The 23,674-nt window shown below is 43.1% G+C and overlaps 2 protein-coding genes across 3 annotated transcripts in view; one reads left to right on the forward strand and one right to left on the reverse strand.

Annotated features, from left to right (window-relative positions):
* The window catches only part of LOC121291937 (zinc finger protein 91-like), a 299,051-nt gene that overhangs the window by 223,388 nt on the left and 51,989 nt on the right, over positions 1 to 23,674 (forward strand). The window lies entirely within an intron of this gene.
* Positions 2,384 to 22,452, reverse strand: LOC121291925 (zinc finger protein 271-like). Of its 2 annotated transcripts, none has more exons than XM_041213602.1 (2): positions 20,072 to 22,452; positions 2,384 to 5,335 (listed from the first exon to the last, which is right to left on the reverse strand). In XM_041213602.1, the coding sequence occupies exons 1-2, from the start codon at positions 22,007 to 22,009 to the stop codon at positions 4,538 to 4,540; spliced, it is 2,736 nt and encodes a 911-aa protein (XP_041069536.1). In that variant the 5' UTR covers positions 22,010 to 22,452; the 3' UTR covers positions 2,384 to 4,537. The 2 variants fall into 2 exon arrangements, with proteins under 2 accessions (XP_041069536.1, XP_041069535.1); XM_041213601.1 differs by lacking the exon at positions 2,384 to 5,335 and having other exon boundaries at positions 18,562 to 21,598; positions 22,121 to 22,452.

Below are 23,674 nucleotides of genomic sequence, written 5' to 3' on the forward strand. Positions count from 1 at the left end.
TAAAGTTATAGCGACAATCCAGCAAGGTTAACACAAGCACCCACTTGACAGTGGAATTCTAAAGGCTTTTAACACAGCTTTGGTTGCTGGAACAGCAGACTTCTGAGAATTGGCGAGAGGGTTTTCCCCAAGGCTGTTTCACATGCTGTACCTTTCGATCTCACACGTCCACATCTTCACAGCCTTCTATTCTTCTTTCAATATATTTCTCGATCTTTGATTTGTAAATCCCATTGTTCCCTTATGTCTTTCAAAATTACTTTTCTCATACTATAAAAAGTTCCCATGCTGTCAATATGGCCTTTTCGTTTTGGGGAAAAATAAATGTAATAACCTTGCCTTATTTATCTTGTCAGTTGTAAAACTTTATCATGTTTCTTTTAAAATCTAACAACTTTTCCCCTTAACTAAAAATGCTAAATTTCATTCATACCCTATCTACTGACTTTACCCTAGCTCACTCATTAACATTTCAAATGCCTTTTTACACCTAACTTTTTTTATAAGTTAAACCTTCCAGTCTAATTGTCTCTAATTAAATCAGCCACACACACACTTCCATAAGCCTACTTTACAATATCCCACAATAATATTATGAAAAATATGTCAGTTTCGTGACAGCCTTCATTATGACAGGAGTTGAGTACAGGAGCAAGGATGTCTTACTGCAGTTATAGGGCCTTGGTGAGACCACACCTGGAGTATTGTGTACAGTTTTGATCTCCTTACCTAAGAAAGGATATACTTGCCATAAAGGGAATGCAGTGAAGGTTCACCAGACTGATTCCTGGGATGGCAGAATTGTCGTATGAGGAGAGATTGGGTTGACTAGGCCTATATTCACGGGAGTTTAGAAGAATGAGAGGAGACCACTGAATCATATAAAATTCTGACAGGGCTGGACAGACTGGAAGCAAAGATGATGTTTCCTCTGGCTGAGGGGTCCAGAACAAAGGGTCACAATCTCAGGATATGGGGTCGGCCATTTAGAACTGAGATGAGGAGAAACTTCTTCACTCATAGGGTGGTGAACCTGTGGAATTCTCCACCATAGAGGGCTGTGGAGACCAAGTCACTGAATATATTTAAGAAGGAAATGGATAGATTCCAAACAAGTCAAGGGGTATGGGGAGAGAGCAGGAGTATGGTGTTGAGATAGAGGATCAGCCGTGATCATATTGAATGGCGGAGCAGGCTCAGAGGGCTGAATGTCCTACTCCTGCTCCTATTTTCTATGTTTCTCTGTACACAGCCTTGAGACATAACCCCTGAGTAAATGAATCTAATACAACAGAAATATATGTTATTGTCAGCTGTGACTTAGTTAGCAATGTCATCTCTTGAGTCAGAAGGTTGTGGGTTCAAGTCTCACTCCAGAGATAGTACTGAGGGAATGCTGCACTGTCAGAGGTACCAAGGCCTTGTTAAGCCAAGGTCCCATCCGCCCTCTCAGGTGAATGTAAAAGATTCCATGACACGAGGCAGCAGAAGAGCAGGGGAGTTATCCCCAATGTCCTGGGCAATATGGATCTTGCAATCAGTGTCACAAAACCAAATTGTCTGGTGAATATCACATTGCTTCACAGCTTCAGGAACCCAGACACAAAGACAACACTGACACCTGCAGCTCTAACTAGTTACCACTTTAAATCAAATCAAACTTTCAGGCTGCCAGTTTACAGGGGGAAAAGCATTCTGTACACAGCCTTGGGAAGTAACCCCTCAGAAACTGAATCTAATATAACAAATATTATGTTATTGTCAGCCATAGCTTAGTTAGCATTCTCTTCTCTGAGTCAGAAGGTTGTCGGTTCAAATCTCACTCCAGAGACTGAGCACTGAGGCTGTCACTCCTGTGCAGTACTGAGAGAGTGCTGCATTGTCAGATGTATTATCTTTCAGATCAGTTAAACCAAGGCCTCATCTGCCCTCTCAGGTGAATGTAAAACATCTCATGACATTACATTGTAGAAAAGCAGGGGAATTGTCCCTGATGTCCTGGTCAACATGGATTCCACAATCAATATCATAAAAACAAATTGTCCGGTGAATATCACATGGCTGTTTGTGGGATCTTGCTGTGTACACATTGGCTGCCACGTTTCCATCATTACAAGTGACTACATTTCAAAAAGCAATTCATTAGCTGTAAAGTCCTTTTGGACACTGTGTGTTCATGAACGTTGATATATAAAAGCGAGTCTTTCTTTCTGAGGGAAACATTATGCTTCTGGTGAACTGAAAACTATAAACCCATTGATGGAGAAAGTATACCAGCCCACAGTGACATTGACCAATCTATTGTGCACAGGACTCTTACTGTAGGCTCCTGGGTGTTTCAGTGAATAGGAACACACCATGCTGATAAATCAGGTCGTTTGAGTGAAAGCAAAAAGAATGAATTTATTGTGAGTTATGAATCTATACAGAAGATTGATAACACAGCAGAAAAACAATACAATATTCAACTTACACCAAACTTTGAATCAACCAAAATTACAAAACATTTGAAAATGACTCATGATCTTTTCCAGAACATGAAATGAATCTTGGAAGAGTGTAAGGTGAACATTGAGTACAATGGGCTGAGAGAACTCGGGTCTGTGGAGACTCACTCCCACTCCCTCACAATACTCAGGATGGTAGTCCTCCCAGACAGGAAAGTACAAACATTCCCCATGGTATTAGTCAAAACACCCGTCACCTGAAGAGGATCTGTCTGTAATTCACATCACCAACTAAAGCAGGGTCTGATTCCACCCCATACCCACTCCTGAGAGCTGGCTCACTTCACTAACACACACACACACTCACATCAGGGGAAGCTCTCAGAATATGACAGACAGAAGTTTCTTTAAAATCCCTGTGCTTTAGTCTGGCTCCCAATTCCAATGGTCAGAAATGACACCGAACTTTAGTGGCACAGGATGTAGCTTGTTTCCATCATACAAACCCATCAAATGGTTACAGAGATCCAGTGGTCACATGGGTCCATGCACCAATCAGTTTCCGTTCCTGGAAGACACTTTTCCACCACGTGAGTTGGACAGGGCTTTCTAATTCCCAACTCTCTGCCCTTTGGCCCTTCATTCACCACAATGCATCTGTAGCCGTCAATCTGGTTTAACCACGCCCTCATATCCACCTTCTACACCATTGTTCCCAAAATTACCTTTACTTTCTTTCTTCCCGATTGATGTCCCTGTTGCTTAAATCCAAGGGGTAAAGATTTGAGCGTATCTGGTACACAACTGGTTTAGCCATCCAACACCAGATCTGACTGGACCACATCAAACACTAGTGATCCTGCTTTCCTCTGCCAAAACTGCTCATTACTCCAGGAACATCCTGAAGAGAAAAGGTAATCCACAACTTCTCCTTCCCAGAACCAACTGTGTCCTTGTGGAAGTTATGTTCCAGCTGTACAGAGCTCTGTTTAGACCCTATCTGGAGAACTGTGTTCAGTTCTGGGCACTGCACCTCAGGAAGGATATCCTGGCCTTGGAGGGAGTGCAGTGTAGATTCACCAGAATGTTCCTGAGGCTAAAAGGGTTAAATTATGACAGGTTGCACAGACTGAACTTGTATTCTCTTGAATATGGAAAATTAAGAGGTAATCTAATTGAGGTGTTTAAGATGATTAAACAGGTTGACCAAGTAGTTAGAGAGAAAATATTCCTCTGATGGGAGAGTCCAGAATAAGGGGGCATAGCATTAAATTTCGAGCCAGGCTGTTCAGAGGTGATGTCAGCAAACACTTCTTCACAAAAAGGGGACTGGAAATCTGGAACTGTCTCCCCACAAAAATCTGTTCAGGCTGTGGGGTCAACTGAAAATTTCAAAACTGAGATTGATAGGTTTATTGTTAGACAATGGGATTAAGGGTTACAGAGCCAAGGCAGACAGACAGAGTTAAGATATGGATCAGCAATGATCTAACTGAATGGTGTAACAGGCTCAAAGGATTACTCCAGCTTCTACATTCCGTAAATTCCTCTCTGTTGTTCCTCTTTATTACATCATTCAGACTGATGAGGCTTCTCCCCAGTGAGTTCAGTGATCATGAACCGGGAGACAAAGTGACTGAAAACTTTGTCACACATCTCACACCTAGAGGATCTCTCTCCTGTCTGGAACCGTTGTGTCTCAGGAGGGTCGAAGACTTCAGGAGAACTTGATTGTAAATCTCATAATTGAAGGGTTTCTCCCCTGTGTGCATTCCCTGATGGAGCAGCAACATTGGTCGGTTTGGAAGCCTTTGTCACACACTCACCCCTAGATGGTTTCTCTCCAGTGTGAATGTCTCACAGATTCACCAGGCCCATTGATTCTGGAAAGCCCTCATTACACACCTCACACCTGAACAGCTTCTCCCCACTGTGAACGTGTCATGTTTCATGAGTCTCACTGGCTGTGCAAAGCCTCAGTCACAATTGAATGGTTTCTTCTCCATGTGAATCGTCTGGTGTATCAGGAAGGACATTTACCTTGTGAAAACTTTGACATACACCTCAGACTTCTGATCAGTGTGAATGTGTCAGTGCTTCATGAGCAGTGATGGCTCGATTGCACACCTCAGGCTTGAATGGTTTCTCCCCTGGTGATTCACCAGGCCCGATAATTGTGCAAAGCCTTTATTACACACCTCACACTTGAATGGTTTCTCCCCAGTGTGAATGCGTTGGTGTGCACGGAGATTTGACGACTGAATGAATGATTTGTCGCACACTTCACATGTGAATGGTTTCTCCCCAGTGTGAATGCGTTGGTGTTGCATGAGTGTTGATGACTGTCTGAAGGCTCGGTTGCAAACATTACACTTGAAGGGTTTCTGCCCCGTGTGAATCCGCTGGTGTGCCAGGAGGTCAGAGGAGTGGGTGAAAGCTTTCCCACAAACCTCACACCTGAATGGTTTCTCCCCTGTATGAATCCGCTGGTGTGTCAACAGATCAGAAGATTGGGTGAAAGCCTTCTCACAGACATCACACCTGAACGGTTTCTCTCCCGTGTGAATCATCTGATGTCTCAGGAAACTTGTAGACGTCACAAAAGCTTTATCACAAACCTCACACTTGAAGGGTTTCTCCCCTGTGTGAATTGTCTGGTGGTCCAGGAGGTTCGAAATCCGGGTAAAGGTTTTATCACACACCTCACACTTGAGTGCTTTCTCTCCAGTGTGAATGTGTCGGTGATTCGCAAGTGTCGATGAGTGTGTGAAGGCTTGGCCACACACCACGCACTTGAATGGCTTCTCTCCGGTGTGAATGCGTCTGTGATTCACTAGTGTCGATGAGTGTGTGAAGGCTCGGCCACACACCACACACTTAAATGGTTTCTCTTCCATGTTGTTGTCCCTGTGTTAACAGTTTTACAACAGATGCACCTTGTGTGTTAGAAGATCTTACGAGCCTGTGGGTCGCTCCTCTCACACCTCACACTTGAACAGCCTCTCACCTTAGGAATGAGTCAGTGGTTCATGAGACTCGAAGAATGATTGAAGCTCTCACCACACTTGGAGCCACTCACACTTCATCCCAGCCTCACCCTGACCGATTACCCACAGCCGAGCCTTCGGAAAGGTTGGTTCTGATGGAAGGTTCCACACCACTGACCAGTTTTAGATCTGATGATATGTCAAAGCTCCCCTGACCCAAACGATTTCCAGATGATGGTTTCACTGCCCAACCTTCTGTGTTGAGCAATGCTGCGAAGGGACTGAATGTTTTCCCACAGTTGTGCAGTTGTTCCTTGGGTGATGGGTCAGGATCTATTTGCGGTGTCTATCCTCTCTGTATTCTCTGGTGTAGTACGGTGCGGTCCTTCTGTAAAACAGGAAAAGGAAACATGATTTCCTCCAACTCCCTCTCCTCCTTTGCTGAAGGGGCTGACTCCTCAGTTAGAGACTGTTCCACAGTGAGTGTCAGTCTGCTATTCCCCTGTGTGGGGGATCAGATGTGAGTCCCTTTTTTTTTCCTCACTTGACTGTCACACACCCTCTGTTTCCAGCAGGGACACTGGATAGTGACCAGGAGCAGACAACATGGCTACTTTCTTTTCTCCGCCCAGACCCCATCTTCCCAGGCACCATGAGGACAATGGAAAAGACAGTCGGGCAGAGTGTAAATCAATTCACTATCAATTCGCTATGAGCTCAAGTTGTGTTGGCGAAGACCAGTTTTACCCACAGAGCCTGCTTTTTATATTAAACACACTCAGGAGAAATATTTATTCAATGGAGATTTTGAAATTTCTCTCCTTGTTTTCCAATAGTATTTGAAGAAAACACACTGGGCAGGAAGGGATTAGACAGAGTAAATAAAGAGAAACTGTTTCCATTGACAGAAAGGTCAGAGGACAAATACCCGTGAGGAGAGCTGCCCCACAGAATGGTCAAGTGGCAGTGATACTCACTGAATCATATCAATCTGGAAACATCCCAGACTCCTCCGTCTTTCATCCCTGGGTATGTCCCATCCCACTAGCAGGTGGGGGAAGTCTCAATATTGACTCCATGGAGTCTCATGGCTTCAGGTCAAACAAGTTCAAAGAAAACTACCACTTCCCTCCCAACTGATGAATGAGTACTTCACCATATTAATCATTACTAGGGAAGTAGGCTAAGGACAGATCCCAAAACTGGTTATCCATGAGGTGCAGTGAGCCATCAGCAGCAGCAGGATTGTTTTCCACCACAATCTCACAGCCCGGCACAGCCCTCATTCCATGATTATCATCAAACCAGTAGATAGACATGTCAGGAGCAGCACTGGGTATAGTTTAGAGTCCAGGTTTGAACCTAGTGACGGTTATTATTGAATCTGCATCCACAATCCTATCAGACGGTGCATCCCAAATCCTAACCACACGTTGTGCAAAAATGTTTTTCCTCCAGTCACCTGTGATTCTTTTGCCAATCACCTTTTATCAGTAACCTCTAGTTATTGACCTTTCTGCCAATGGAAACATTTTCTCTTTATTTACTCTGTCTAACCCTTAATAATTTTAAACATCTCTAACAAATCTCCTCTTAGCCTTCTCTGCTCTAAGGGAAACAATCCCAGCTTCTCCGGTCTATCCACGTAACTCAAATCCCTCAGTCCTGGAACATTCTCGTAAATCCCTTCTGTACCCTTCCAAAATTCTTCCTTGGACCTCCCCCAGGCCACCTCAGCCTCTCTCTAACAGACAGGCTGAATGGACAGTCTTAATGAGCAAGACGCAGTCTGCAAACCAACCAGCTGTTTTCAGTTATGCAAGACAACTGAATGATCAGAAAACAGTACAAGGCAGTGCATCATACATTTCTCTACATCAAATCAGATTCCACTCACCTCCTCCCTACACATCAATTTCAAAGCATAACCTCACCTCTGAGTGTTAAGTTCCAATACGTGTTTAGAAATGAAGACCGAAACCAAGACAGAATCCTTCAGGCAGAGTTTTATTGCTCATCATAAAACTCTCCACAGACCGCATTAGTCTCAGTTGTTATCCCTTTTACTCTTTTGAATAACCAATAAACTAAATTAAAGAAAACGAGGACAAAGTAAGAAGCAGCCACTTAAAGGGGTACTTCAAAAAAAAACTAATCTTAAAGGAAACTTACAACATCAAATTAAAATATGATTCAAGGGGCTGTTATTCCCTTTTATATAAGCAAATGGGTGCTTCGTTAAACAACATAACAATTAGCAATTGAACTTCTTTAACTGTTTCCTTTCTTCACAGATTCCCCATTCTTAAAAAGAAAGTAACCCTTAAGTTTATATAATCACACAAAAAAACTATGGTAATAACAAACATCAATATATATTTTTCCATTCAATAAATTGACCATATTCCCCTCCTAGGGAAAAAAAACGTGTAGATATGTCCACACAAAAAAAGTATTTTTTTCTAAAAGAAAAAGATGTCCCTCTTTGAGGATCTCTGGTAACTTCTTGGAGCTTGCTCCCCTTTTGCTGAAGCAGTCAGATAATTGGTAGCTGCTATCAATCCATTTGATCTTGGCAATCTCCTTATTCTTGAGCATCTGTTTTAAGCTTGCAATGTCAATCCGCAATCTCTTCTCATTAACGCACTTCTTAGCATGAACATTTTCCCAAAGTGACCTATTATCTATAAGATATTCCATAGGTACCATTCCCAAATACCTTTTCTGTTTAAAACTTCTGCCAGTATCTTTTATATAAAGAATGCCACATCCACCACCTCAACAAAGGCGAGAGTCTCACTGCTAACGTTCTTTTTACAACTCTTCGTATCTTTTTAGATTCCCATGCCAAAGGGTAGCATTTGCCTTTTTCCCCCATGAGAAATGTTATAAATCCTCCCGCACTCGAAAATCCATCACATAGATTTGCATAAGACACATCACTGAACTTGTTTGATTGCCTAGCCAATTCAGTTGCCCAGTTAGACTCCTGAATTCCTCTTTTTCTGTTTCAGGAGCCGCTGTATCTTTCTGGGAGGCCCTATTACAACTGATTGCAATGGAATTGACATTCTCTAAATAGATACCTGAATTGTCTAGTTACAATGTTGTGAAATGACTGTTTCACCATCTTTACCTATAATCTTTCCTGGGCCTTTCCACTCATTAAGTCCTTCTCTTTTATCGTATACTATGTCTTCAATGATTGAAAATTGTTTCCGATAGATGTACATTGTGTCTTAGAGCTCGCCGAATTCTTTGTGAAACCTCGGCCTTAAGAAATGCTCTTCTACTACGTGTAGTGCGTTTAAATGCTCAGAAAAGGTAGAGCTAATCATAGTTCCCTCCCAAGCTGGGGGATGATCACTCAGGATGATAGAATTTTTGGATTTCTACCAAAAACCAATTGATATAGACTACAGCCCCCAACCATTTGCAGTGAATTCTTGGTATGGACAGCTCGTGCTACAGCTGATGTTAATTTACAGCTTAGTCTATCCACCAATATTTTATGAAGCATCGCATCTATAACCACGTGATTCCTTTCACACAGTCCATAACTAAAGGGGCTTTCAGCTGTGGTAGTCATAACTATTATATTCATGTTTTTGCACATATCCCAAAACTCCCCCCCATTAGGTGAGGAATTTCGCTGGTGGTCGCAAACCGGTCCCTATCCACTTCTCTATTACCTGGTCCACAATTATTTTCTTTTCTTTACTGTGTATGGTTGTCGACTTGCTAAACCTTGTTGCCAAATCCATGAAATGTGAAATAAAAATGTTCTTTTCTTTATCCCACACCTTTAAATCCATCACTACAACTTCATTGAAATCCCTCGCTAAGGGTAGACTCACTATCGGCCGGGACAGTGTCCTTCTGTATTTCTTACATATATGACATCTATCACTTATCTCCTCTAAGTTAATGTACTCTCCATCCCTTTATTCCTGCATCCCTTAGCAATTTTTAAAATCTTTGCAAAGGTGGGCAAGCTGCCCATGCAACTTTAACACCATTTGCTTTTTGTCTTTCAAATTCCTGTCTCCTAAGCTAATAACACTTCTTTAATCTCCTTCCTGGAAAAGTTAGTTTTCATTAAAGGAATACAGTAGTGTCCAGATTGCGTAACTTGTAAATCCACAAGTTTTCCAAATACAATGGCCTTGTCATTTTCCACGTCCAGCTTCATTTGTACTTACTTCATCGATGGTCTGCTCAACAGTAATGGTATTTTGCTAGATGCTGATGAAATGATTGACTCCAGCTATCTTACAGGGAATCAATTACATTTTTAAAGATTTCAGGGTATTATCATCTCCAGATCTAAAACTGGTGGAACTCTCAAATTCTTTAACCTTCTTCCGATCTTTATCATTTAAGGAATCCCGGTAGCACTTTAACCAGGGTATTCCACAGACTGTAGACGTGCAATTGCTATCTAGCACCACACAGTTGAAGGACTCTGCCACCAATACATTCATCACTGGGTTGAAACTTCTTGTAACTAATACAATGCCCTCTCTTTGGTCAATATCTCTATCATCTTCTTCTGACTCATGTTTAATTTCAAACACCTTATTATATCGTTTAGGACAGTTCATTGCATAATGGTATTTTAAATCGCATCTTAAACACCGATTGACCACACCCTGGGCATTCCTGGGGTTCATTCTTTTGCCGTAAATCCCTAATACTTTTTTCTTGCCATAATTGTCTAAGGTGTTTCTGTCCCCATTGTTTCTAGTTACAAATCTCGTTTTGCACTGATGCCTTGGTCCTGTTTCTCAGCGATCTCGCCATCCCGTTAACATTGTATCCTCCATTTTCTGTCTTACCACTGAATGGCTCATTTGCACCATGAACGCTACAGAAAGGAATGTTTTCTGAGGAATTTTTTTTAGAGCTTCTGACATCTGTTCTAGCAGTGTGTGTCTGTCATGAAGCTTTTAATGTATATTATTGGAAATTATTTTTCTTTTAAAATAGTGGTTTAGTCTGTGGGTGTGTCTTCATTGGATTAAAGCCAACTTGTCTGGGTGCTTTGATGTATACTAGTTTTGAGATGTAAGATAGGTAGAATGCATTTGCATTTTGTTGAATAGAGCATTCAAGAAGGGGAGTGAAATCTGACACCTAGCTGGCAGAGATCAAGCAATGTTTACATTACTAATAAAATCGGTATTATGAAAAGGGTTTTATTGTTAGAAGAGGTGGAGTTCAAAGGGGCTGGTGATACAATGAGAATTTACATTCAATGAGATGTGCTAGGTATAACAGAGGGCAGTTTTGTGTGTGCAGGGCAGAGGCATGAAACATCAAAGCCTGTAAGCTTACCACTGTGTCTGCAAAGGAACCAAAGTGAAAGGAACCTCATTTTGAATTTGTGAGGTGAAAATGCTTTGCCTGGTGTCTGCTTAAAATCTATGGGTTGCTGTTGCCTTCGTGGAGATTAGTTTGGGAATTTGTTAAAAGTTATGATAGTAGTAATTTGTTGCCATTTGTAGCTATGTGTATATGTTTAACTTGTGTAAATTAATAAATGTCTCATGTAGTTTGATATAAAAACCTCTCAAGAACTGGTGGTCTGATTCCTGAATTTAGAGCAGCATCTCAAACATAACACTTAAAAATATAGGTTATGACAGTTGTTTAAAGCTTCCCTCTGGGATTTTTAAATAACTCAGTTTTACCAACTGCTGTGTCATAACAGTGTCTTTCTGCAAACTTAACCCCCATTAGAACTAGAAGCCTGTCCATATTTGATACTTTGGCACAGTCTCGTAACTTGAAAGCCAGCACCAATTGGGGAATTTCTAGACGGAACTTTTGCAATCTTGCATATAGTCTGAATTCCATTATGTAATTTTCTATGGAATTTTCTTCCAACTTTCTAACTTTGTCAAAATCGGACCATGCTTCGTAAGCACTTAACAAATCATCTTTTTGATAGATCTTATTCTTAAAATCTAATAATGTGTCCAAACCTTCATCCATGCATTTAGCATTTAGCTCAGGTTGCAACTCTGAAAATGCATTGCTTTGTATTTTGCTTTTGTATGGTAACGAATGTGTCAAGGCTGTTCCCTCTTTTTTATTCTGCAAGAACATAAGCAGCGTCCATGTAGTTACGTCATTCTTCCATTGCTCATAGAGTTCACTCTCAGAAAACATCGGTGGGTAATCATACCCCAAAAGACGACATTTTGATTCAGCCATTCTCCTTCTTTTGTTTGAGTGACTCCAAACCACTCTGCTCTTAAAGTTAACTCCAAATACAGTCTTTTGTCCAAAGAAAGCTTAGTTTCCAATCTTTTACTAACAAACAGCAACCCTCCTCTGCTACCACTGTTAAATTCCAATCATTGTTTAGAACTGAAGACTGAAACCAAGGCAGGCTCCTTCGGCAGAACTTTACTGCTCGTCATAAAACTCTGCGCAGACCACACTAGTCTCAGCTGTTATCCCTTTTACTCTTTTGAGTAACCAAATAAACTACACTAAAGTAAACAAGTGACAAAGTAAGACGCAGCCCCTTAAAGGGGTACTTCAAAAGGAAAAACTAATCTCAAAAGAAGCATACAACATCAAATTAAAATATGACTCAAGGGGCTGTTACTCCCTTTTATATAAGCAAATGGGTGCTTCGTTAAACAACCTAACAATTAGCAATTGATCTTCTTTAACTAATTCCTTCCCTAATGCTGAGCACTGACCCAGCTCTTCAGCTGGTCACAATGAACTCCAGTATTAACCTCTGGAACAGCTGGCTGTAAAACCTGAAGTAAGGACGGTCGAGTTAAACACACGAAGTTCAATATAATCCTGAATCAGGAAGCTGGCCACCGTGCTGTCAAGCAACAACAACGTCCTGGATTTCTACAGCACCTTTAACATTGTAAAAGTCCAAAACACTTCAACATGCTTTATCAGACAACATTTGACAGTGTGTCACATAAGGAGATATTCAGAGAGATGAGCAAACACTTGATCAAAGAGGTAGGTTTTAAAAAGTGTTTTAAAGAAGGGGAGAGAGGTAGAGTGATGGAAAGGATTAGGGAGGGAATTCCAGAGCTTAGGGCCCAGACAGCAGAAGGCACACCCACCAATGGTGGAATGGTTAAAATAGCAGATGCTCAAGAGACCAAAATTGGAGGAGTGCAGAGGTCTTAGAGGGTTGTAGGGCTGAGGTGATTGTCAACCTTGGCACAGGAGCTGGCATTCTCACCTCTGAGTCAGAAGGTTGTGGGTTCAAGTCTCACTCCAGGACATGAGCACTGAGGCTGACACTCCAGGGCAGTAGTGAGGGAGTGTTGCACTGTCAGAGGAACCAGCTTTCAGATGGGATATTAAACAAGGATCCTTCTGATCTCTCTAAGGTGGGTGTAAAAGATCCCAAGGCACTATCTTGAAGAAGAACAGGGAAGTTATCCCTGGTGTCCTCTCCAACATTAAACCCTCAATCATCACCATTAAAAAACAGATTATCTGATCATTATCACATTGCTATTTTTGGGAACTTGCTGTGCACAAATTGGCTGCCACGTTTCCTACATTACAACAGTGACCAACTTGAAAAGTTCTTCACTGGCTGTAAAGCGCTTTGGGACATCTCTTGGTCATGAAAGTCTCTATATAAATGCAAGTCTTTCTTTTTTTCCTGAGGCTGTTGCAGAGTTAGGGTGGTGGGAGATCTTGGAGGGATTTGACGAGGCAGGAAATTTCCAGATCCCAACACATAGACAGAGCTGAACATTCACAGACCGCAGGATAATAACCAGCTCCCACCACACACACACACACACACACACATACAGAACTCAACAATAGGAAATCAGTAAGAATCCTCAGACACTCTGCACCTCCCAGATAATTACACCTCATCTTCTCATATTCAGTAATGACCCATCAGCAAAACTCAGCCTGTAAATCAGAAGGGAAATGCTTCCAATAAACACACTCAATATCCAACACACAGCTCCAGTCAAACAGTTCAGCACAAAGCACCCAGTAAACAGCTCTCTCATCTGGATCTTCTCACACAGCATAAGGGGCATTTCCACACCTGATTCCCCACAGAATAGTCAGACTGCCTGAACATTAGTGTGGATATCATGTGATGTAATTATTATAAATTCTGTTCCTTCACTCACCATCTCCCCACTTGGTTTTCAATCCCTACAGGAAGTGAACCAGCTGTGGAAGAGGAAGAGGAGAGAATGGGCAGAGTGGGTGGGTTCTCTGATTGACGTCTCTCACAGCCAATCCAAATATTTCTGGAGCAACATGAGTTCCTAAAGTTTGGGAAACTGACCGATGAAATGGAGGTGATTTTGAGCAGCAGATCAGGTGGGGATTTAAACTTGTCATTGTCCCATCTGAATAAAACCTCACTTATTACAGCTCCTGTCTCAGTTCCCTGGTAAACGTTTGACAGAGATTTCTAGTGTGAGAATAGCATTCTTCATCCTCGGAGGCTTTCAAACTGACATCATCAGTGTGGGATGTGTAGCCTCGGATGTATTTGACAGCAGAGCAGAAGAGGAAGGCCCACAGCATCCAAGACAGCGATGACGTACATTGGTGGGATCAGCACATGCACAGGAGAGAGGGGGGCAGGAGAGAGGGACACAGATTGGGGAGAGAGCTATAGAGAGATTGACCGGGTGCTCTGTGAAATGTGAAGTGACTCTGTGACTTGAGGACTGAGTTGGGGCTTATTGTGTGAGTAAATGCCTCATGAGTTGATATCTGACAGCCCTGCCCCATCTAGGGGTCACCTCCTGTAGATTTCAGCTCCCCTCAGCTCCAGTTTCTGAGACTCAACATCCACCTCATCATGTTCCCCTCCTGGAATATCCCAGTACATTTACTCTCCCGGGATGTGCTGGTTCATTCATCTTTCCTAGGATGTCCTCATCCATGTTACTCTCCTGGGATGTCCCAGTCCTCCTCCCTGATTGGACATGGCGGGGTTGAGGGTTGTTCCTGTTGCAGTCTGAATGAGTGCAATGTATCTAATTCCCCAGAAACCAGAACTTTTCAATCAGTGACACTGGAGCAATATTTTACATAGCTGGTTTTCGCCAGCATGACTGAGCTCAAAGTGTAACACAATCTATCAATCCACTCCATCTGGTTGTCTTTTCAATTTCACTCAGAGAAACTGAGAAGATGTTTGGTTGGCCAGGGGAGGTGGCGGGTTGGGTGCTGGGCAGAGGAAAGAAAGTAGCCACGTTGTCTGCTCCTGGTCACTATCCAGTGTCCCTGCTGGAAACAGAGGGTCTGTAACAGTCAAGTGAGGAAAAAGAAAGGACGTGGATCTGAGAGTTGTCTGTGTTGTTTACCCTCCAGTGCTCGCACAGGGGAGCTGTCTTTCCAAAGCACTATCTGTCTCAGCAGTGCCTGTCTCGAACCTCTCCCACCATCAGTCCAATTGTTTCAAGAAGGCAAATTTAACCTTTGACCACATCAACAAGCATCACCAAAAGAAGACATCAATATTAAGGAAAGAATTAATGAGCACAGAGCCTGGATGGTTGCGGGTTAAGTCTTCTCTTCAGGATGGTCCTGGAGTAATGAGCAGTTTTGGCAGAGGAAAGCAGGACCACCAGTGCTTGATGTGGTCCAGTCAGATGGTGATGGATGGCTGCACCAGTTGTGCACCAGATATACTTAAATCTTCACCTCTTGGAGTTTAGAAGCAGGGAGATCAACCAGGAAGGAAGAGAATAAAGGTAATTTTGGGAATAAGAGTGTAGAAGGTGGATATGAGGGAACGATTAAACCAGGTTGACGGCTGCAGAAGTACTGTGAATGGGGGGTCTTAGGGCAGAGAGTTGGGAATTAGAAATGCTGTCCAACTCACCTGGGGAAAAGTGTGTTCCAGGATTGGAAACTGATTGGTCCATGGACCCATGTGACCACTAGATCTCTGTAACTATTGGGTGGGTTTGTATGATGGAAACAAGTTATATCCTATGCCACTAAAGTTCGGTGTCTTTTCTGACCATCGGAATTGGGAGCCAGACTAAAGCACAGGGATTTTAAAGAAACTTCTGTCTGTAGTATTCTGAGAGAGTTTCCCCTGATGTGAGTGCGTGCGTGTTAGTAAAGTGAGCCAGCTCTCAGGAGTGTATGGGGTAGAATCAGACTCTGCTTTAGTTGGTGATGTGAATTATAATTAGATCCTTTAGGTGTTTGACTAATACCATGGATAATGCTTGTACTCTTCTGTCTGGAAGGCCTACTATCCTGAGTATGGTGAGGGAGTGGGGGTGAATCTCTACAGACCTGAGTTCCCTCAGCCCATCGTACCTCGATGTAATAACGGTGTGACATGTTCACCTTACACTCTTACAAGGTTCACTTCCTGCTCTGGGTGCGATCTTGAGTCATTTTGAAATGCTTTGTTATTTCGATTGATTCAATGTTTGACGCAAGCTGAATATTGTGTTGTTTGTCTGCTGTTTTATCAATCTTCTGTATAGATTTATAACTTAAAATAAATTCAGTTTTTTAACTTAATCCAAACTACCTAATTTGTCAGCATGGTGTGTTCCTATTCACTGAAATGCTCAGGAGCCTACAGTAAGAGTTCTGTGCACAATATATTGGTCAATGTCACTGTGGGCTGGTATACTTTCCCCATCAATAGGTTTATAATTTCCAGTTCACAAGAAGCAGAATGTTTTTCTGAGAAAGAAAGACTTGCATTTATATATCACTTTTCATGAACACAGGGTGTCCAAAAGGGCTTTACAGGCAATGAAGTGCATTTTGAAGTGCAATCACTTGTAATGAAAGAAACGTGGCAGCCAACGTATATACAGCAAGATCCCACAAACAGCCATGTGATGCTCACCAGATCATCTGTTGCTGTGACATAGATTGCAGGATCCATATTGGCCAGGACATCAGGGATAACTCCCCTGCTCTTCTACAAGATAGTGTCATGCGATCTTTTACATTCACCTGAGAGGACAGATGGGGGCATTGGTTTAAGATGGTACCTCTGACCGTACAGCACTCCCTCAGTACTGCACTGGACTGCCAGCCTCAGTGCTCAAGTCTCTGGAGTGAAACTTGAACCTACAAACCCCTGACTTAGAGATGAGAGTGCTAACTAAGCCATGGCTGACAATAACTTATAATAGTTCTCTAAAATTAGATTCAGTTTTTAAGGCGTTAGGTCCTAAGGCTGTGTACAGCTTGCTTTCCCCCTGTAAAGTGGCAGCCTGAAAGTTTGATTTGATTTGAAGTGGTAGTTAGAGCTGCAGGTGTCAGAGTTGTCTTTGTGTCTGGGTTCCTGAAGCTGTGAAAAGTGGTAAAGTCCCTGGTGTCTGGAGAAGTGAAACTGATGGAGAAAAGTGGATAGACTCCAGGAGTGAGGAACAACCTACAGACTCGGAATTGACAGAGGATTCCCACATCAAGCAAAAACCCAAACATCCTAAATCCCACTGACTCAAATAGAGCCACATTCCAGAACAACCATCTTCTTCTTGTGTTCTCTGCCCAAAGGCAGGTCTGACCCACAATGCCACAAGCTCCATCAAGGAAATGGCAAAGAGGCAGATCCTGAATCCACTCCAGCCGGAACAGGAATCGAACTCCGTGCTGTTGGCAATGATCTGATCCACACCAGCCCCCAACCCAACTGAGCCCACAGCCCTCCCAAGGAGTCTGAGTTTTGGTAGCAACATCCATGTTTAAATGCATGTTGTAGTCTGGAGCTATGGATAGTGATGGTCGAGGCTCCAATTTCTTTCCATCACATGACTGACCAGGAATCACCATTCCCCTTACCACCTGCCATTGCTATGTGTTGGAAGGATTTACAAGTTCATTTTCAACCTGTTTAGCCGTGTTATGAACACACCTTCCTTGGCCATGAAGTCTTGGAATGGGACTTGAACCCAATCAATAACCATTGACAGTCTGACAACCCTTGGTATTCCTGTGTGATATTGGTCTGCAGTGCATCCTCCCACCACTAGATGCAGTATAACTGGAGGACTGATCCCCCATCATAAAGCTGGGAAGGCACATTAGGCCAGGTGAGGGGTCAGGCCATGGATGTAGCATCAGGTGAGAGGTAAAAGACCAGCAGAGAGGTCTAGTGAGGAGTGAGAATCACTTTACAAATCACTTCCCCAGTTACAAAGTCAATCTCCAAGTCACATTCACTTCCCAAGTCACTTCTACAATCACAGAATGACAGCCCATGTCCTGCGCCCCCTCTCTTCTGTGCCGCCCTCTCCCACTTTCCTGGCCTCCCCATCTCTCCTTCATCCACTCTCTCCTGTGTCCCTCCATCAGGCAGCTGTAGCAGGTCCCCTTTTGTGAAGGACAATATCTGGGCTTTGAGGAGAATCTGAAAGTTTTCATGTTTTTATTTTGATGCTATTTAGCCAATTTCATTTATTTTTAATTGACTTCATTACGTGGAGTGGTTGAGGTAAATGTCATAGATGCCTTAAATAGGAAACTACACATGAGGGAGAAAGGAGCAGAAGGATATGCTGATACGATGAGCTGAAGAGAGGTGAGCGGAGGCTTGTGTGAAGCATAAACACCAGCATGGACCATTTGGGCCAAATGGCCTGTTTCTGCACTGTAATTCTATGTATGTAACTTTCTGTGGTTGGATTTGAACTCACAATCTTTAGATTGTTCATCCAGCACCATAGCAATTCTGCTGCCAAACCTGGAGACACAATTATCAAAATGTCTTTCAATACCTTCTTAAGGCCCCAGCCCTTTTCTTCAAACCCTTCCAACTCTGCAAGACTTTATATTTCCATTCTTTTCTGATTCTCACCCCAGTGACTGTCAGGCCACGACTGGCCAGGCCATTGGTCATGACTGTCACTGAGCTGTTTTAATTGGTTTTTAATTACATCTTCCAGTTGATGACACCCAACTGTATCACCCATAAAGAACAATGGCTCCTTTACTCTACCAGGTTTAATCTGATTTAGAACAAAGTCCTTTTCATTCGGACTAGATACCTCAGTGTCTCGGTATTCCCATCTCAAGAGGTTTTCTTTCAATGTCCTCATACTTCAACTGAAAACATTTTCAAAATTGAGAGTTTATAACTTACATTCCTCAAAATCAATGAATCATTCCTATTGTTTATTATGTGGATAAATCAAAATACATCAGTCAAAAATCATCAATTACATAGGTTGTTAACATAACTTATTATTTACATAACTCAATCAGGGCTTATTCAAAGCTTTGAATTGATCTTAATACTGTGACACAACAATGCAGGATACAAAATGACTGAAGAAGCCACGATTCTTCATCTCAAAATGGCCTCCCTGACCTTGTATCTTTAACTCAATCAAAACAATTGGCTTTAATGGATTTACTTTAATAAAAATTGAACCCTTTAGTGAAAATCTAATTCCAACCTCCCCAAAACTACCTACAGACGGAGAGAGAGGAAGGAGAGAATTACTCCCTCTCTCCCTCCTGTGCATGTGCTGATCCTACCACTGCACGTCATCGCTGCCTTGGACCCTGTGGGTCTTCCTCTACTGATCTGCTGTCAGAAACATCTGAGACCATACACCTCACACTGATATTGTCAGTTTGAAATCGTCTGAGGATGAAGAATGCTATTCCCACACTAGAAATCTCTGTTAAATCTTTACTGGGGGAACTGAGACGGCAGCTACAATAAGTGAGGTTTTATTCAGATGGGACAATGACAAGTTTAAATCCCCACCTGATCTGTTGCTCAAAGTCGCCTCCGTTTCACAGGTCAGTTTCCCAAGCTTCAGGAAACTCATGTTACTCCAGAAATATTTGGAGCAATTTGAATTTTAAACAATGTTCCATGTGGTGTGTAGAATGTTTACTGCCCTCAAACCTTTATTTATATATGATGACTTCAGGTCATATTAATATGGGAAGCCACAGTGTAAAAAGGGATTTATCCAAACATCTCCCTTTTTGTTTGCAAGATACTCCACATAATTAGTTCATTAAGAAAATTATCACACTTGAACAAGCAAATGCTTTGCTCTTTCTAGTCTGTTCCAAATTTCTTCTGTCCCTACACACACATTGCACATATAATCTTTAAAATTTTCAGGTCTTCACTTCCAAATGATATCCCTGCAAATGAAGTAACATCATTTGTAAACACTTTGGACCAGATGGAAGATGTTTGAGAAAGATGCTTTGAAGTGGCTTGTGGTCAGATTCTAATATCACTTTCTCTCTCCCAAACAGGTACTGTTTGAAATGCTCAGAAGCAAAGACAATAGCCAGGCTCTCTTTCTCAGTCTGTGAATAGCGTCATTCAGTTTGTGTTAATGCTCTGGATACAAACACAAATGGTTGTCCTTGCTGCATGAGGGTTGCTCCAAGTCCTGTTTCACTGGCATCTCACTGCAGGGTGACTTCATCATTGACATCATCGTACCTCAGCACTGGCATTGTTGTCACTAGTTGTTTGATGTGAGTGAAAGCTGCTCCTTGTTCTGTGCCCCAATATCACTGAACACCCTTTGCAGTGAGTTTGTGTAGATATTCACACTCTGATGACAGACTGACAAGATCTTGTTCCCATGAAAACTTCGTGAATGTTTGTCAGACACCTCACACTTGAACAATTACTTCTGTGTGAATGCGTTGGTGTACATGAAGAGTTCGAGGCTGTGAGAATGATTTGTTACACACCTCACACGTGAATGATTTCTCCCCTGTGTGAATGCGTTGGTGTGTGCGGAGACTCGATGACCGCGAGAATGATTTATCACAAACCTCACACGTGAATGGCTTCTCCCCAGTGTGAATGCGTTCGTGTGTGCGGAGGTACGATGAATTAGAGAACCATTTGCAGCACACTTCGCACATGAATGGTTTCTCCCCTGTGTGAATGCGCTGGTGCACACGGAGCTCCGTTGACTGGGAGAATGATTTCTCACACACCTCACATGTAAATGGTTTCTCCCCTGTGTGTATGCGTTGGTGTACATGGAGGTTCGATGACAGCGAGAATGATTTGTCACAAACCTCACATGTGAATGGTTTCTCCCCAGTGTGAATGCGTTGGTGTCCCTGGAGGGCCGATGAATCCGAAAACGATTTGTCACACATCTTACAAGTGAATGGCTTCTCGCCCGTGTGAATGCGTTGGTGTACATGGAGGTTTGATGCCTGTGAGAATGATTTGTCACAAACCTCACATGTGAATGGTTTCTCCCCTGTGTGAATACGTTGGTGACCTCGGAGGGCCGATGAATCTGAGAACGATTTGTCACACATCTTGCACGTGAATGGTTTCTCCCCTGTGTGAATGCGTTGGTGTGTGCGGAGACTCGATGACCGCGAGAATGATTTATCACAAACCCCACACGTGAATGGCTTCTCCCCAGTGTGAATGCGTTCGTGTGTGCGGAGGTACGATGAATTTGAGAATGATTTATTGCACACTCCGCATTTGAATGGTTTCTCCCCTGTGTGAATGCGTTGGTGCACACGGAGTTCCGTTGACTGGGAGAATGATTTATCACACATCTCACATGTGAATGGTTTCTCCCCTGTGTGGATGCGTTGGTGTACATGGAGGTTCGATGACAACGAGAATGATTTGTCACAAACCTCACATGTGAATGGTTTCTCCCCTGTGTGAATGCGTTGGTGTCCCCGGAGCGCTGATGAATCCGAAAATGATTTGTCACACATCTTACACATGAATGGCTTCTCGCCCGTGTGAATACGTTGGTGTACATGGAGGTTTGATGCCTGTGAGAATGATTTGTCACAAACCTCACATGTGAACGGTTTCTCCCCAGTGTGAATGCGTTGGTGACCTCGGAGGGCCGATGAATCCGAGAACGATTTGTCACACATCTTGCATGTGAATGGTTTCTCACCTGTGTGAATGCGTTGATGTACACGGAGATTTGATGCCTGTGAGAACGATTTGTCACAAACCTCACATGTGAATGGTTTCTCCCCAGTGTGAATGCGTTGGTGTCCCTGAAGAGCTGATGAATCCGAGAACGATTTGTCGCACACTTCACACATGAATGGTTTCTCCCCAGTGTGAATACGTTGGTGTACACGGAGGGTCTGGGACCGCGAAAATGATTTGTTGCACATCAAACACATGAATGGTTTCTCCCCAGTGTGGACTGTCTGATGGAACAGGAGTTTCAATGACTGAGAGAATGATTTGTTACACACATCACACTTGAACGGTTTCTCCCCTGTATGAATGCGTTGGTGTATGCGGAGGTTCGATGAGTCAGAAAATGATTTGTCACAGACATCACACGTGAATGGTTTCTCCCCTGTGTGAACACGTTGGTGTACACGGAGATTTGATGACTGTGCAAATGATTTGTCGCACACTTTGCATATGAACGGTTTCTCTCCTGTGTGAATCCTCTGGTGTCTCAGAAGCTTGGAGGAATTGGTAAAAGTCGCCTCACACACCTCACACCTGAGGAGTTGCTTCCCCATGTGAATCCCCTGGTGTATCAGGAGACTCGAAGATGTCACAAAAGCTTCATCACACATCTCACACTTAAACCGTTTCTCTTCCATCTGGCTGCCCTTGACGTAACAGTGGTTGTAAGAGATGCACTTTGTGTGCTACGAGATCTTATGAGCCCATGGAGTCCTCCTCACACACCTCACACTTGAACAGCCTCTCACCAGTAAGAATGAGTCAGTGGTTCATGTGGCTCGATGAATGATTGAAACTCTCACCACACTTGGAGCCACTTACACTTCTTCCCAGCCTCACCCTCACGATCACCCACAGCTGAACCTTTGGAAAGGTTGGTTCTGATGGAAGGTTCCACACCACTGACCAGTTTCAGATCTGATGATATGTCAAAGTTCCCCTGACCCGACCGATTTCCAGATGATGGTTTCACTGCCCAACTTTCTCTGTGTTGAGCAATGCTGTGAAGGGACTGGATGTCTTCCCACAGTTGTGCAGTTGTACCTTGGGTGATGGTCAGGATCTATCTGTGGTGTCTATCCTCTCTGTATTCTCTGGTGTAGTACGGTGCAATCCTTCTGTAAAACAGGAAAAGGAAACATGATTTCCTCCAACTCCCCCTCCTCCTTTGTTGAAGGGACTGACTCCTCAGTTAGAGACTGTTCCACAGTCTGCTATTCCCCTGTGTGGGGGATCAGATACAAGTCCTTTCTTTTTCCTCACTTGACTGTCACACACCCTCTGTTTCCAGCAGGGACACTGAATAATGACCAGGAGCAGACCACGTGGCTACTTTCTTTCTCCCACCCAGTCCCCCATCTTCCCAGACAACGTGAGGACAATGGAAAAGACAGTCGGGTGGAGTGTAAAACGGGCTATCAATTCACTATGAGCTTGAGTAGTGCTGGTGAAGACCAGTTTTACCATTAGAGTATGTGCTTAATATAAAAAACACTCAGGAGTAATGTTAATTCAACAGAGATTTTGAAATTTCTCATCTTGTTTTCAAAAATTATTTGAAGAAAACACACTGGGCAGGAACTGCAAGAAGCTAAGGAAAATATTGCTTCAGTGTAGCTGATTGAAGGGTTCTGGTTTATCCTGGGAAATTAGATACACTGCACTCACTCAGACTGCACATCCCAAATTCAGCTATCAGCCACAGCACTGGGCAAAACTATCAAATCCAAGCCCAGCCTTTTGGGAAAGGCTGAGACCTTCAGGTAAAATCTTTAGAGAAGGCAATAAGAGGCGTTACAATAAATATGTCAACAGGCACAGCAGCCGAATTGCTCTGGTGCTGGATTAACAATCCAGAGATTGAGAGTTCAAATCCAACCACAGAAAGTTACAAACATAGAATTACAGTGCAGAAACAGGCCATTCTGGTTTTTCTGCTCCTCTCACCCTTCATTTCACCCTATCAGCATATCCTTCAGTTCCTTTCTCCCTCATCTGCTTATTTAGTATTCCCTTAAAGGCATCTGTGCTATTCAGAGCCCAAAACTGGCTATCCTTGAGGTGCAGTGAGCCATCAGCAGCAGCAGGATTGTATCCCACCAAAATCTCACAGCCCGGCACAGCCCTCATTCCATGATTATCATCTAACCAGTAGATCAGCATGTCAGTAGCAGCATTGGCTCCATCTCTGCCACTTCCTCTCTGTTCACTGCCTTCTCTCTACCTGGGCTGAGATCAGGAACTACCCTCAACTTCACCTCCGAACCCATCCATGCAGGGAAGGGACTGCAGCCTGAAGGTGC

Source organism: Carcharodon carcharias, chromosome 19 (assembly GCF_017639515.1).
Source record: "Carcharodon carcharias isolate sCarCar2 chromosome 19, sCarCar2.pri, whole genome shotgun sequence".
NCBI classification, from domain to species: Eukaryota; Metazoa; Chordata; class Chondrichthyes; order Lamniformes; family Lamnidae; genus Carcharodon; species Carcharodon carcharias.